Source organism: Nansenia antarctica (genome assembly GCF_963989245.1).
Source record: "Nansenia antarctica genome assembly, chromosome: 14".
Classification (NCBI taxonomy): Eukaryota; Metazoa; Chordata; class Actinopteri; order Argentiniformes; family Microstomatidae; genus Nansenia; species Nansenia antarctica.
The window spans coordinates 13,871,743-13,887,075 of NC_137684.1; the positions used below are offsets into that span (position 1 = coordinate 13,871,743).

At 49.3% G+C, this 15,333-nt stretch overlaps 1 protein-coding gene across 1 annotated transcript; it reads left to right on the top strand.

Moving 5' to 3' along the window:
- The first annotated feature begins 2,614 nt into the window (after positions 1 to 2,614).
- ric8b (RIC8 guanine nucleotide exchange factor B) lies at positions 2,615 to 15,047 on the top strand. The gene is made up of 10 exons (XM_080545195.1): positions 2,615 to 2,751; positions 3,193 to 3,240; positions 3,478 to 4,125; positions 6,648 to 6,742; positions 8,541 to 8,691; positions 9,635 to 9,730; positions 10,184 to 10,328; positions 10,921 to 11,065; positions 12,110 to 12,229; positions 14,891 to 15,047. Exons 1-10 carry the CDS (start codon positions 2,668 to 2,670, stop codon positions 14,997 to 14,999), a joined length of 1,641 nt encoding a protein of 546 aa, XP_080401321.1. The 5' UTR covers positions 2,615 to 2,667; the 3' UTR covers positions 15,000 to 15,047.
- The last annotated feature ends 286 nt before the right edge of the window (positions 15,048 to 15,333 follow it).

The following is a 15,333-nucleotide window of genomic DNA, read 5'->3' on the forward strand; positions in this document are numbered from 1 at the left end:
CCAAATCTTTTCAAATCCCTCGGAGCTGATTTTTTTTTCTCCAATCAGCCGCTGGGTAGTGGAACCCAGTGGGGGCTGGGTGAGAAGCGAGAGGGCCACACTGCGGAAAGAATTACATTTCTATAGAGAGGATCTCCTGCTGGGGACGGGGTCAGCACACATCGGTTCCAGAACCTTTGACCTCTGACCTCCTTCCAACACATTATCTCCTATGCTGCTGCATCCCCATTCCTACAGACACCATAACAGTTCACCACCAAGGCCCTGAGCGCAGGAGAGCCAGCAGACCCATTTGGCACAATGGTTGCAAATGGACATGGGAAAAGCACATGGCGAAAGACCACAGGGCTCAGGGACTGAACACCAGCCGTCGATACAAGCTTTCAGTCTGACTGGATTCTGGACCAGCAGAATTCATTATGTGTTACTGTGGAAAGACTTGTTCTAGATAATCCTACAGTGAAATTACAGGAAGAAACTATGGCCTTGGATAAGAGTGGAGTGGTGAAATGCTCCAGTTGTTCATATGTGTCTCATCAGCTCTCAGGTCTTCTGACGCTGTTTTTCTCTGTGTACCACATGTACATAAGAAGAGGTTCGGTGAGGCTGCATTCTCATTTTATGCCCCCAGATTGTGGAATGCACTGCCAGTTTACATTAGGGATGCAACCTCAGCACATATGTTCAAGTCAAGACTAAAAACCCATCTTTTTAATATTGCCTTTAAAACCCCCTATGGCACCTTGTTGCCTCTAGGCAACATACCCATTCTTGGCCTTTTACATTCACACAATGCATCCCCAGTTATGATGCAATACTTAGAAAAATAGGCAGGACCATAAGGAACCAAAGGCAGTGTTTGAATGTGTCACATGTCTCTCTGGAGGCCATGCTGCTGAATCCCTTTTTTGCAGACTGTCCCACAAGGATCAGCTTAGACATTCCCACAAACATCGTCTGAAAACATATTTTCCTGGCCTTTTTCAATCTGGAAAAAAATATATTCATAATAATAGCTGAGTAAAGCTTACCTTCTAATAGTTTAATTTACTTTATTTGCTAATTAAGTAATGGAAAATGCAAATGTTGCCTTGAGGCAACACCGTACCATTATGTTAAGTTGCAAATGTTGCCTTGAGGCAACACCGTACCATTATGGTAAGTTGCAAATGTTGCCTTGAGGCAACACTGTCCACTATGGATTCACCATGACACCATGACACTGGTCAGGCGCACCTGTCAGGGGGCAGGCGTGCCTCTCTTGGGGTACCTCTCGGGCGCCTCTCGGGGGCACTCTCCATGCCATTACTTACCATTACTTACATTTACGTACTTTAGCCACTTTACTCTATTATACTGAGCCAATTACCACTATTGCACTATTGTCTATTGTATTCCACCCCTGTACATTGTACCGCACATTTAAAATATTTTATCTAGTATTTTTTGTATATATAGTTGAATGAATGGATGAATGGTCTTTATTTGTCATTGATATAGTACAGGTACCAAACAACGAAATTTGGGAGTAGGGGCTCCCCTGGTGCTAGGAAAGAAAAAACAACAAGAAGGGAAAGGAGCTGGTTTACACAAATAAAGGCTATGTACACTATCCACTATACTATACTGTACAAATAAAACACTGTGCTGTACTCTATGCTATGCTATACCTATTCTAACCTATTGCTGTACTCTATGCTATGCTATACCTATTCTAACATTTCCTATTCTCTGCAACCTTATGTACCCTAGGGTTGTCATATTGCACATAGTGTTATTGCACATTCATTTAAAGTGTCGCAGACTCGCAGTTTGCAGCCTTGAAATGTACACATTTGTGCCTCAGCACTACACCTGATTAGTTATGTCTAATCTTGTCATGATACTGTTATTTATTGTTTTTGTTTGCTATGCACCGTGGATGAGAGGGAAACACAATTTCAGCCCTCTGTATGTGTACATATATTGGATTAACAATAAAGCTGACTTTGACTTTGACTTTGACTGACCATTATGGCACAGTGTTGCCTCAAGGCAACGCATCCTAAAAAGTACCCCCCAAAAAATATTTATTTAAAATGTCTTTAGATTATGTTTATTTGGTCTATTCTAAGACAAAAAAACACTCCACATTTTTTTTTGCCTAACTGGATTCATAATGTGTGCCATATGATTGGAGCACTTTGAGCTGCAACGTTTGCAGGAAAAGCGCTATACAAATAAAAAGTTAATATTATTATTATTATTATTCACACATATTGTACACAATTCCCTGCAGATCAGTGAGGAGGGTGTGTGTGAACTGTGAAGGCAACATGATCACTCAACCCAGTTTACATGACGTCACATCATGTAACCTAAGCAGTCTTGACTGTTGGCTCGTGCTCCTGTATATCCAAGTCATATCAAGAGATCACACACTTTCTGTTTGTTTAAAAAACCACACATCCATCCACCCCCCCACCCCCTCTGCACCCCCTCCAGGCCCCGCCCCCTCTATGACGTGCGAGGGTGAAAGTTAAAACCCAGGAAGCAGACAGAGGGGTGTGTGTAGCAGGGACCAGTCGTATGTGACACCGATCAGAGAAACACATTGGACTGAATAATAACGCTATTAAAACGGTTACTACTTTATCACCTCATTAGCTCTCCAGGTCTGTTCCAACGATGGATCTGAACGATATTGTGTCGCAGCTGGAGACTGAGAATGAAGAGGACATCGAGAAGCTTCTGCAGAGGTTCATCCGGGAGGTGAGGCAGGACCGACCACAACACACACAGCTAGCCTAGGGAGCTAACTAGCTAGTTATCTAACACGTTTGCACAACCAGAACCGTTCTGGCAGGAATGCATGCTACTGTTTAAATCTCTCTCTCAATATATATACATGTTAGCTTTCTACAGAGAAACATGCATCGACGAGTTTAAAGCTCTCTGTCTGTTGCAGGAAGTGATGGACATGATGGTGACAGCTAGCCACCGGCCTCATGCTAAGCTCAACAGCTGACTATGTGGCTTGCTATTTGAGGCCAAACATCTTACTGTCTATTCATGCGATTAGCGACATTCCCCTGTGCTCGTGTAGCTGTGTCGTACTGTTAGTAACGATCATGCCAACACTGTTAGCAGCCTAGCAGACAATATAAGGAGACAGGACACCCATGATGAGACTGTCATTCATCCCTTTTACAGAACAGTCACACCTTCACCTTCGACCAGACAGAGGAGCCCCTGCGGATTGTAAGCATAACCTGTTACCTCTATCGCTCCGTTGTTGATATGAACATGATCTGTTTGTTGTTTCGTCTTCTACTATACTATAGTCATTTCGTTTGTACTACTAACAGCCTCTCTGTAGTACCGATGTAAGATCATGATCCATGATCTGCCAGTCAGAGCTCTAGTCTAGTACCAGCTCTACTAATCACTCTTCCCCTGACACGAGCGTCCCTTCCTCCTCCCCTCCTCCTCACACAGAGGCTGTGTCAGGGCTTGCTGACGGTGCTCGGGAGGCAGGTGCAGCCTGGCTGCCAGCGCACCTGCCTGGAGACCCTCCGCATCCTGTCCCGGGACAAGCGCGTCCTCGGACCCGTGGCCACACGGGAGGGCATGCTGGTCCTGGCGGGCCTAGCCCGGCTGCAGGGCGGAGGAGAGGAGGCCGGGGGGGGCGACGGCGGTAGTAGGAGCAGCGCCCAACAGGAGGAGGCGCAGACGGAGGAGGAGGAGCGGGTGGTGGTGGAGGCCCTGAAGTGCTTATGCAACGTGGTGTTCAACAGCGTGGCGGCCCAGCAGGTGGGGGCGGAGGTGCAGCTGGCGCGGGGCCTGTGCACGCGTCTGCACGCCGCCCGCGCCGGGCGCCACGAGGTGGGCCTGTTCTCCCTGCGGCTGCTCTTCCTGCTCTCTGCGCTGCGGCCCGACGTCAGGGGGGGTCTGCGCAGGGAACTGCACGCCGTGACGCTCCTCACCGAGGTGCTGGAGCACACCCTGGACGTGCGCTGGGTGGGGCCATACGAGGCGGCGCCCCCGGACCCCCAGGCCAGGCCCGTCCCTGCGGAGGACAACGAGAGGGCCATGGAGGCGCTGAAGGCCCTGTTCAACCTCACGCTGTCGGACAACACTGACGAGGTGAGCAGAGTCGTTGACAGTCGTTTGTGAAAATGCAAGAGTGCTGTGTATGTGTGTGTGTGTATCATTACATATGTATTTACATATACTTTACATACATATTTACATACACAGCACTCTTGCATTTGTATCCACAAGGGGATTAATAATTAACATCAACTCCTCGTAGCCGATATCCCCTTGTGGATCCAGATGGAAATGTCCTGTGACGCTTGAAATAATGATCAAACATGCATGACATCATTTAAAAAAAAAAAAACATGATTTCATGGTTTCAAAATATACGTTAAGAAGGTTAAGTTTTTAGTTAATTTTGGTTTCAGGCATAAAACCAAATATATCTTTTATTTTTATTTTTGGGGGGGGAGTGTAGCAGCAGACAATAAACAGTTTTGAATGGAGCCTGGTTCAGGCTAGCTCTCTTGAACAGACAACCTCTCTATCCCTTAAACCCTGACCCTAAGCCTGTCCAGCGGTAAGAGGTTTATCACTTATCTGACCTCGCTTAAGCCCCCTTGGCACCTCCACAGCCGTCTGTGATGAGCCCGGGGTGTTAGTGAGATGATATTATGTTGCCTCCCCGCTCAGGGCTCACTCAGCCCATAGTGTCACCCCATCCAGGGATCCCGCGCTGGTCTTAAAAAGCCTTAAAGTCTCAAATCCAGCATTCCAATTGATAAGGCCTAAAAAGGTCCCAGATTTCAGTTATTCGGCTTATCCTGCAAGGAAGTCATTCCGACCACATCTGCGGAAATTAATCAAGCTGGAACCCCAAAAATGGCAATTCGCTTCCTTTTTTGTCTGTATGGCAGTGAAATCAAAAAAAGCTATCATATGGTGTCGCGAATAGGTCTAAAACTCTATTCAAAGAGGTCTAAAAAAAGGTCTAAATTTGACTTGTTGAAACTTGTAGGAACCCTGCCCATCACAGCATGAACACCCCTGTTGACAGAGCGTCTGACCTCATCAGTGTGTGCCACTGAATGTGCACCAGCTGCATATGATACCATTGATTTAGTTTATTTGATGCTGTATTTAGACATCTGAGACCAGTTAAGGCTGGCTAGAGTCATGCATAGATACTGTAACTGTATCTGGTCTGGATTGCGAAAGAAAAGAAAAGCAAAAGCACCTTGTTCAAAACGTTTTTCCCAAATGTGTTCTGATACTGCTATGATGGTGCTGTGTCCTCATGGCCAGGCCCCGCCCTCTCCCCAGAGCAGCCCTGTGTTCACCTCATGGCCAGGCCCCGCCCTCTCCCCAGAGCAGCCCTGTGTTCACCTCATGGCCAGGCCCCGCCCTCTCCCCAGAGCAGCCCTGTGTTCACCTCATGGCCAGGCCCCGCCCTCTCCCCAGAGCAGCCCTGTGTTCACCTCATGGCCAGGCCCCGCCCTCTCCCCAGAGCAGCCCTGTGTTCACCTCATGGCCAGGCCCCGCCCCCTCCCCAGAGCAGCCCTGTGTTCACCTCATGGCCAGGCCCCGCCCTCTCCCCAGAGCAGCCCTGTGTTCACCTCATGGCCAGGCCCCGCCCTCTCCCCAGAGCAGCCCTGTGTTCACCTCATGGCCAGGCCACGCCCCCTCCCCAGAGCAGCCCTGTGTTCACCTCATGGCCAGGCCCCGCCCTCTCCCCAGAGCAGCCCTGTGTTCACCTCATGGCCAGGCTCCGCCCTCTCCCCAGAGCAGCCCTGTGTTCACCTCATGGCCAGGCCCCGCCCTCTCCCCAGAGCAGCCCTGTGTTCACCTCATGGCCAGGCCCCGCCCTCTCCCCAGAGCAGCCCTGTGTTCACCTCATGGCCAGGCCCCGCCCTCTCCCCAGAGCAGCCCTGTGTTCACCTCATGGCCAGGCCCCGCCCTCTCCCCAGAGCAGCCCTGTGTTCACCTCATGGCCAGGCCCCGCCCTCTCCCCAGAGCAGCCCTGTGTTCACCTCATGGCCAGGCCCCGCCCTCTCCCCAGAGCAGCCCTGTGTTCACCTCATGCTCATTTGCTTGCGGAGCCAGAAGCCTGTGTCCAGTGAGTCACAGTGAGGCTGTTTTGTGTGTTATGTCCCCCTCGGCAGGTTTTCCAAATCCCAAATTCCTCAATTTTTTTCCTCAATCACCATAGTGACCGTTTCACCTTCACTCAATCTCTTCTTACTCCTCTCTCTCTGTGTATCTCTCTCTCTGTCTCTGTCTCTGTCTCTGTCTCTCTCTCTCTCTCTCTCTCTCTCTCTCTCTCTCTCTCTCTGTCTCTGTCTCTGTCTCTGTCTCTCTCTCTCTCTCTCTCTCTCTCTCTCTCTCTCTCTCTCTCTCTCTCTCTCTCTCTCTCTCTCTCTCTCTGCTTAATTACACTGTCTTTGCAAATATGACTAATCATTGATTTTCATTTTATTGTGGTTATTTTTCCAGCTTTTCCCACAGCCCGATTATTTATCCTCTTTACCCCTGCCTGGCAAGTCCCCCCCCCTCCCCCCCTCCGTTTATTTGAACCAATCAGAGACTTCCTTGAGGAATCATGCTGTTGTACATCCTTCATTTGATAGGATGGTGACCACCAGCTCCGCCTCATAACCGCCATCTTGCGCCATCTTTTGATGCTAAAGACTCAGACAGAAGAGAAAACAGAGGAAGCACACAGGTTGGACACCCTTCTCATTTTTACATTTACATTTTTACATTTTTGGCATTTAGCAGACGCCTTATTCCAAAGCGACTTACAATCGATACATTTGACTAAGCAAGTGAATCATCAATCCACCAGTCGTAGCAGGAAGAGTAATCCAGCTCAGGCCCGGGGCCATTGAGAGAAGGAAAAACCTTCTTCTATATCACCTTCTAAACCTAGGGTTTAAAAAAATAAATAAGAAGATATATAGACACTGGAGAAACAGAGAAACAGTACAAGGGGGGTCAATAGAAGTTTTTAGGGGACACAGTAGAGGGGAAAAGCGGGTGTCTTCAGGAGACAGTGCTGGGGGGCAGTAGATGTCTCAGGAGGGGGAGACATCTCCATCTGCTCTTCACTTAGCGGGGCTAAGCACCATGCATCCCTCCCATAACACTTTGTTGACTCTGTGGTGTGTGTGCAGTGTTTCCTCCAGGATTTTTCACATTAGTGGCGGAGTGTACCTTTTTCGCGCATTTTTCTCCGCGTGCACGCACTGGCGCTCAATACAAAGACGTAATTTCACCGAAAACTAGAGGGTGGCAACATGGCAACCACAGCTCCGTTGTGTCTCTTATTGTCCAAATGTTCCCTGAATTTTAGCTGCATGTTTTTCCAGCATGTAAATCCGTTGTCAATAAAAATTCGACTCCCCTTCTTTCCTCCTGCCAATACTGTGTCGTTTGTGACATTTACCAACGTTTATGCTATCAATAGTTCGAAGCTAGCGTTAGATGCGAGGCTGCTCGGGAACAATATTTGTTTCACAAAATAGCCTGATTTAGTTGACCATGAACATCAGAGACTAGACTACATTACGAATGTTCATTTAAAATACTCTATTGTGAGCACTAGTATAAGAACATGAACCAGAGAACAGCAGTAAATGCAAGAACCCAAGGTCGTCGCTGATGATGTTGCATTTTCGATTAGGATACGCTTACGCGATTAAAGGGACGCGCGACGGGCGAAGAGAGAGGGAAGGGATTTCCAGAAATCCAAATGTCCCGCTAAATTCGGACCAATCACAAAACTGTTTTGCAAGCGCGTCAACTTACTACATCCTAAATCGGAACGAAATGTAGGTCTGAAAGCGGCCTAAACTAGCTTCAATCTGATTTTTTTCTGTTCTCCGGTCATAAAGTGGACTGAATCAATTAGTGGCGGAGAAAATGTGCGGCTCGCCACGAATAATTAATGAATGAATGAATCATCATCAATGAATGATAACTATTCTAGTAAACAGTAACAGGGTCCTCATCTCATAAGAACACGTTTGTTATAGATCCAAATTGGTTCTCATTAGTCTCGTATGGCATGTTGTCTTTTGATGTTGTTCCATAATGGGAATAGATGACAAAAGAATTGTTCGGATGCAAGAATGTCAAGAATGTTTGGCCCAGAGAAAGAGACTGAAGGGGTGTCATGTAAAAGTGATTGATGACCCACCCCACGGCCCTATGGAGTCTGTTGTTGTGGCCTCTGGTCACGCCGGTTTAGGCCATTGTCTAGAGTAGACTTTGCCCTACTCTATTGGACCTGATGGAATGCCCAGCGTTTTCTGACACAAGTTAAACTGTCTCAAAGAATAATCAATGACATGTATAACAGCTAAGTGTTGCCATCCTATGATTTGATCAAACAGTAGTATTCTCCCGTCTCATCGGTCATCCATCGATCCATCGGTCCATTGAGTTCAGTCCTCTATTGAAGTGTACATTAGAGTCTATCGTCGGGTCGTGTTTCGCTAACGGTGGTTGACCTCCTGCAGCCATGCTATCAACCTGCTGAGTAACCTCCCCGTGGCGTGCCTGGACGTGCTGATCCACCTGCCGGTCCAGGGAGGCCAGGAGGAGTACAGCGGCAAGAACATGGACGTGGTCCAGGTGCTGCTGGACTTCATGGAGAAAAGGATAGACAAGGTAAGGGTCACCTTCAGCGGCCTGAAGACGAGTCAGGGTCACGTTCATCTCACTGTTCAGGGTTCGACAGTAACGCTTGCCCGGAGCAAGTAAAACATTTGCCGGGTTTGTTTGCGCGAGCCCGACGACGCTGCTGGATCCTGGATATGTTTACCTGTGTGCAGGAAGAACAACAGACGGCGCAGGCGCCAGACCAGACTAGATGATCGTGAGTGAAGATATTATCAAAGCGTACGCGATGCGACGGGTGATCGACAGGCGCGTACGCTTTAATAATATCTTCACTCCACGATCATCTAGTCTAGTCTGGCGCCTGCGCCGTCTGTTGTTCTTCCTGCACACAGGTAAACATATCCAGGATCCAGCAGCGTCGTCGGGCTCGCGCAAACGAACCCGGCTAATTTTTTTACTTGCTCCGGGCAAGCGGGCATGTGCGGGCACGATGTGCGGGCATGTGCGGGCACGAGCGTTACTGTCCAACCCTGCTGTTATGCTACAATACTGCACAACATTTTCCGAATCTGGTCCACCTCCCATCCCTCTGTAGATCAGCCATGGTTCTCTATACTGAGCCGATGAAATGTTTCCGACAGAGTGGCTGTCCTATCAGCACAGAGGACTGTAGGGCGACAGAGTGGCTGTCCTATCAGCACAGAGGACTGTAGGGCGACAGAGTGGCTGTCCTATCAGCACAGAGGACTGTAGGGCGACAGAGTGGCTGTCCTATCAGCACAGAGGACTGTAGGGCGACAGAGTGGCTGTCCTATCAGCACAGGGGACTGTAGGGCGACAGAGTGGCTGTCCTATCAGCACAGAGGACTGTAGGGCGACAGAGTGGCTGTCCTATCAGCACAGAGGACTGTAGGGCGACAGAGTGGCTGTCCTATCAGCACAGGGGACTGTAGGGCCATCAACCGCCTCATGTGTGTCTCATCCCAAGCAGGGCGCCAACTACAAAGAGGGCCTGACCCCGGTGCTCAGCCTGCTGACCGAGGGCTCCAGGTACCACAGGGAGATCCGCAGGTACATCAAGACTCAGGTACCTGACTGTGCTTCAGTACTCTCTGTCACCTGACTGTGCTTCAGTACTCTCTGTCACCTGACTGTGCTTCAGTACTCTCTGTCACCTGACTGTGCTTCAGTACTCTCCGTCACCTGACAGCCAAACCATGTAGCCCTGCGGCAGCCCACTAGACACCCAGCATGGATGGGCACACTAGATCATGCTTCCATCCTTCAGTTCAGCTAACTGTGTTTAGCCAAATTGTAACAATGGGTTATGGGTTCATGGTAGCATGGTGTCCTCAGGTATTAGATGTGTTCTCAGGTATTAGATGTGTTCTCAGGTGTTGTGTGTGTCCTCAGGTGTTGTGTGTGTTCTCAGGTGTTGTGTGTGTTCTCAGGTGGTGTGTGTGTTCAGGTGTTGTGTGTGTTCAGGTGTTGTGTGTGTTCAGGTGTTGTGTGTGTTCTCAGGTGTTGTGTGTGTTTTCAGGTGTTGCCCCCTCTGACGGAGGTGAAGGTCAGGCCAGAGGTTGGCACGGCGGTCAGGAACAAGCTGGTGCGTCTGATGACCCACGTGGACATGGGCGTCAAGCAGAGCGCTGCCGAGTTCCTCTTTGTCCTCTGCAAAGAGAGCGGTGAGAGAGGGGGGGAGGAGGGGTGAGAGAGGTGGGGGAGGAGGGGTGAGAGAGGTGGGGGAGGAGGGGTGAGAGAGGAGGGGGAGAGAGGGGAGGGAGGAGGGTGAGAGTGGTGAGAGAGGGGAGGGTGAGAGAGGGGAGGGAGGAGGGTGAGAGTGGTGAGAGAGGGGAGGGAGGAGGGGGAGAGAGGGGAGGGAGGAGGGAGGAAGGGGAGAGTGGTGAGAGAGGGGAGGGGGAGAGAGGGGAGGAAGGGGAGAGTGGTGAGAGAGGGGAGGGAGGAGGGGGAGAGGTAGAGGGAGGGGAGGGATGTAGACGGGAGGGTAAAGGTGTAGGCTGTATGTGTCCAGATGGAACAGTACACGGCAAAGTACCACACACTTATCTGTCGGTTGTCATGTTGTAAATAAATGATGTTAGCCTCTTTTTCATTCAGAAATGACTAACGACAACTCACCTTATGTCTAGTTTGTATTGAAACAGCAAACACATGTAGAGGGACATGATAAATGATGATATGTCATTGTTGTACATGTAGGTACTGTGCCTCAACCGTTTGTCAGTTAATGAGATGTTTTGTGCTGACTTCCTGTAGTGGACAACCTGTTGAAGTACACGGGCTACGGGAACGCCGCAGGACTCCTGGTGGCCCGCGGTCTGCTGGCCGGAGGGCGAGGGGAGACACAGTACTCTGACGATGAAGACTCTGACACAGAAGAATACAAGTCTGCTAAACCCTTGTGAGTCCACATACTGTAGACTATAATAATAATAATAATAATAATAATACATTAGACTTGTATAGCGCTTTTCTAGACACTCAAAGACGCTTTACAAACTGAAAAGATCGAGTAGTAAAATAAAAAGAAACAAAAAATAAATAAAAGAAAGTATAGGGGGTCTAATACATTTTTTGATTACTAAATCTAAATCTAAGTGTCTTTGTAGGACAATCTACTCTGTATACTCCAAGTATATCTAGACTTCGGGCGGAGAAGCGGCGAACAAGCAACGCCAGCGTCCTCTCTCAACCGACATTAAAAAAGAAATTAAAAATAGAAAAATAGAGTTACATTTCAGCCTGGATCCGGCGGGCTCGAAGCAAGCCAGGCCCGATTTTTGGACAGTTGATGGGCAGGCCAACGTCCCGGTGTGCCACCACAGACCTGTCTGTAGCACCTCTCCTTCTGCTCTTGTCAGTGACAGATGTTCAATTAAATGATTTTGTTGTTTACATTATTTGATTTGATCTTTTATCCAAAGCGACATCCAATTAGAGATTATAGGGACAGTCTTCCTGGAGTAATTTAGGGCTAAATGCCTTACCCGAAGGCACACTAGTGGTGGTGTTCCCAGGTGGGATTTGAACTCATGACCTTCTGATCACCAGTCCAACTCACCATCACTATTAGGGATGCACAGAACGTTCTGGCCACCAAAATTATTCTGCCAAAAATAGCACAAAAAAAAAACATTCAGCCGAAAAGACTGAATGTTTACCGGATTCAAGATAAGTTTTTCTGATGACGCGATCAAACAGTGCAAGCTACCCATGCTTAAAAAGAGTTTGTGTCACGATTGAACGTATAAAATTACCGTAATGCGACATATTACATACCGTATTACATTTTCATTACTGACACATTTGATTGACCGTTGTATAAATGTACTGTAGACTAGGTTGATATGAGCCTGTGAGATGGGGCTTATCAACGACGGATCCAGCGATGTGTAACCCTAAAGCCTTGTGTGTACGACTCATCCTGCTGCCCTGTCTGTGTCAGCATCAACCCCATCACCGGCCACGTGGAGGAGCCCATGCCCAACCCCATAGAGGAGATGACGGAGGAGCAGAAGGAGTACGAAGCCCAGAAACTCGTCAACATGTTTGACAAGTTGTCAAGGTAAACCCGTTTCTCCAATGAGTCCATAATCTTCTGAATGCCATGACCCGAAAAATGATCAACAGTTTGCCATTGTACAGTACCACATCACAACCCCTTAAGCAACATGATTAACCTTTCTCCATACACAACAGTTCCATCTCCCTGTTTGAATTATCCCTGTCGGTTATTTGTCCCCTCGAATCCGGAGGTCTGCTGTATTCATGTTGACCTTTTCCGTTAGCGAGCGCAAGAAGCTAACGCTAGTCAGAAACGACGCTTTCTGCGAGGGGTCGACACTGAGCGCCGCTCCCTGCCAACCGGTTCATTAGAGGAAGAATCTCTTGCCGTTAGGCCCGGCGTCAATTAGGGCCGGCCTTCCACAGCGCCGGGGCATTCAGCAGGAGTCAATGGGAGCCGTCGGCGCTCCGGTGCACCATCATTACCAGCACGCCGTTAATTACCGCCTAATTGGCACACACAGTAGGGTCCTCGGGCCTCGGCTCCTTTCTCCTCTTCTATGCCGCTGCATTCAGCTTGTTAATAACATATACGTGTCCCGCCTTTCTGTACCTTTCTGCTCCATTCAGCTGGGGAGCCAAATCTGAGCCACAGACAGGGTGGAGGGGGGGAGGGGGGAGCGGCGGGATGTATATGTTGGAAAGCAGAAGAAAGCAGAAGAAAGCTGACATTGTCATTGTACGGCCTTAGAAGAGGTTGAGTTGTAATGAGACGCGTGTGCCTTACAGCGGGCAGATTCTTTTCTGGAGCTCGATCCTCTTTCTCCTCTTCCCCCCTGTTCTGTTGTGTGTGGGGGGGGGCTGGAAATAGATGTGGTGGAGAGGGTGAGGGAGAGGGCCGCGCGGCAGTCACCGGGGGTGGGGGGGGAGAGAGAGGGCCGCGCGGCAGTCACCAGCACAGCCCCGACAGGGCTCTCAGGAGATCCGCCAGGGCCTCGCAAGAATGTGCTTCCCCTCGATGCTTAACTGGTCCTCCAATTAGCACAGGCTCTGACCCCCCCCCCCCCACCCTCTTTACATCTTCTAGTTTGTGTCCTCTATGCTGAGTGGTAATAGGGTGGGCCATGGGACTAATTGATAGAAAGAGAGAGAACAGTCTGGGACTGATGTGATTGGGTGGGGTGTGGGCTGTGAGGTTTTGTTTTGTTTCCTATGGAACTATGTTATCTCCTTTCACCTTCCTCGTTACTGGCCATTCTCCACCGCGGCCCTGGGTGATGTCATAGGGCCTTGGACAGGTGGGAGGGGACACGGCGTACTGAAGGGGAGGAGGTTGTTTGCAGGAGTTTGATTGAGTGTCTTTCTTCTGAAGAATACCTCAGAGACGTATCTGTCACTACCGACCTCCTAACCCGTCAACCTGCCGTCTGTTATTGATGCTTTGCGGTCGTGGTGATCGATGTCGGGAACCTCATGACGCACCGGAGACAGGATGTGGCGCCGAAGTGCACGTAGTCATCGGCAGACGCAAGATTACTCACTGCCTTCTCACTAAAGCACCAGATAAGATCTTTGAATTTCCTTTGTGTCGTATTCATTTCTTCAACCGAACAAAACGCCGTGACTTCTGGAGACTTGTTCTTCTTGGTCTGAGTCGTCCTGAGGAAGCAGGAGTCTCATGTTCATCTGAGTGTCCAATCCTACAAATGAATGCAGATGAGCCCCTTTTTAAAGTCTTTGATTGGATAATTCTCTGATAAATCATCTTAGGGGGAGCTGGTGACACCACAGTGCAGATATAATTGGATTAGGATGAAGGGGCAGCCATGTCTTTGAGGAGATTAGACTGAGCACTGATCCTGTAATTAAACTGCCTGAGAGGGGGAGGGACCTGGGGAGGGTGATGGAACAGGGGTGTGTGGAAGGGGGGGCAGGGGTGTGTGGAAGGGGGGGAGGCACGTCTTTCCAAGGGTCCTTGAGCGCCCGAATGATAGGGAAAAGAAAGATGTACCACATCGTTTACAGGGAGCAGAACAGCAGACGTGGAGGGTGTCGGTCTACCAACGCATCAAACCTCTAGGGAGAGAATTTAATCAAAGCTTGAAACTAATTCGGCCTCTGTTTTTAAGAATGCAACAGCTTCCGGTCTGCCTCTGTATCAGGGTCACTTGTTGCCTTTACTCTGACTGGCCATGCTGGACATCCCCGGCCTAATGCACCCTGCTGACCTAGCGTATGGATAAGGAAGCAATTGACCATGAGAGGAAGGGGGTTGTGGACTCATTTACCTCTGGTACAGGGTTGTGGCACGAGGCGAAGCCGAGTAGGGAAACCCTGTACAGTGGTAAATGAGTCCACAACCCCCGCCCTCGATTGGTACATTGCTTTTCTACAACAGCCACCACATACCGTAATAAAATAAATAAATACACAGTTATAACATTAAACTCATTCATTTACAATCATTAATCGTTTCAGAATACATATCCTTCCACCACAGAATAATAGTCCCATAAACCAGATCAACCATTGCATTGTAGGTCAGCACAGGTGTTCTTAATCAGATTGATTGGGAGGCGCATTGATACTGGAAATGCGGACTGAACTGTGGGTTGTTGGGGTATTTACCACTGTTGCTAGCCAATCAGAATCCAGTATCCAAACATTCTGTTGTAGAACACATGTTTCCCAGTAGTAATACAGTTTGTGTTTCCCTCCCCAGGCAGCAGCTGATCAGGCCCATGGGGGTGAGGAGGGACGGCACGCTGGCCCCCCTGGACGAGGCCCTGCGGCAGCCCGCCACCGACAGCTGCAGCTCAGACTCAGACTAGAGCCACGCAGACCCTCAGACCCACACCACCACGCCCAGGCTGTGCCCCCCCCCCAACGAGCTCCTCATGCCCTGGCTTCCTCTGTCAGAGACTGTTGGGGACCTGCCCCCCCCCCCCCCCCCCCCCCATAGGCCTTTCTCTAAAGCTGAGCCTGGCCTGAGAGAGTAGAGGACAGGTTTAAGTCGATGTTCTGATGACACCGTTACATAGGAGGCAGACAATGTTACCAATTCTACATATTTTTTTCATTTGGTGTTCCATATTCTCCTGCCTCTCTAGTCTGAAGGGAAGGAAGGTAGCTCAACACATTGGACTGTATAGACGTAATGAATCA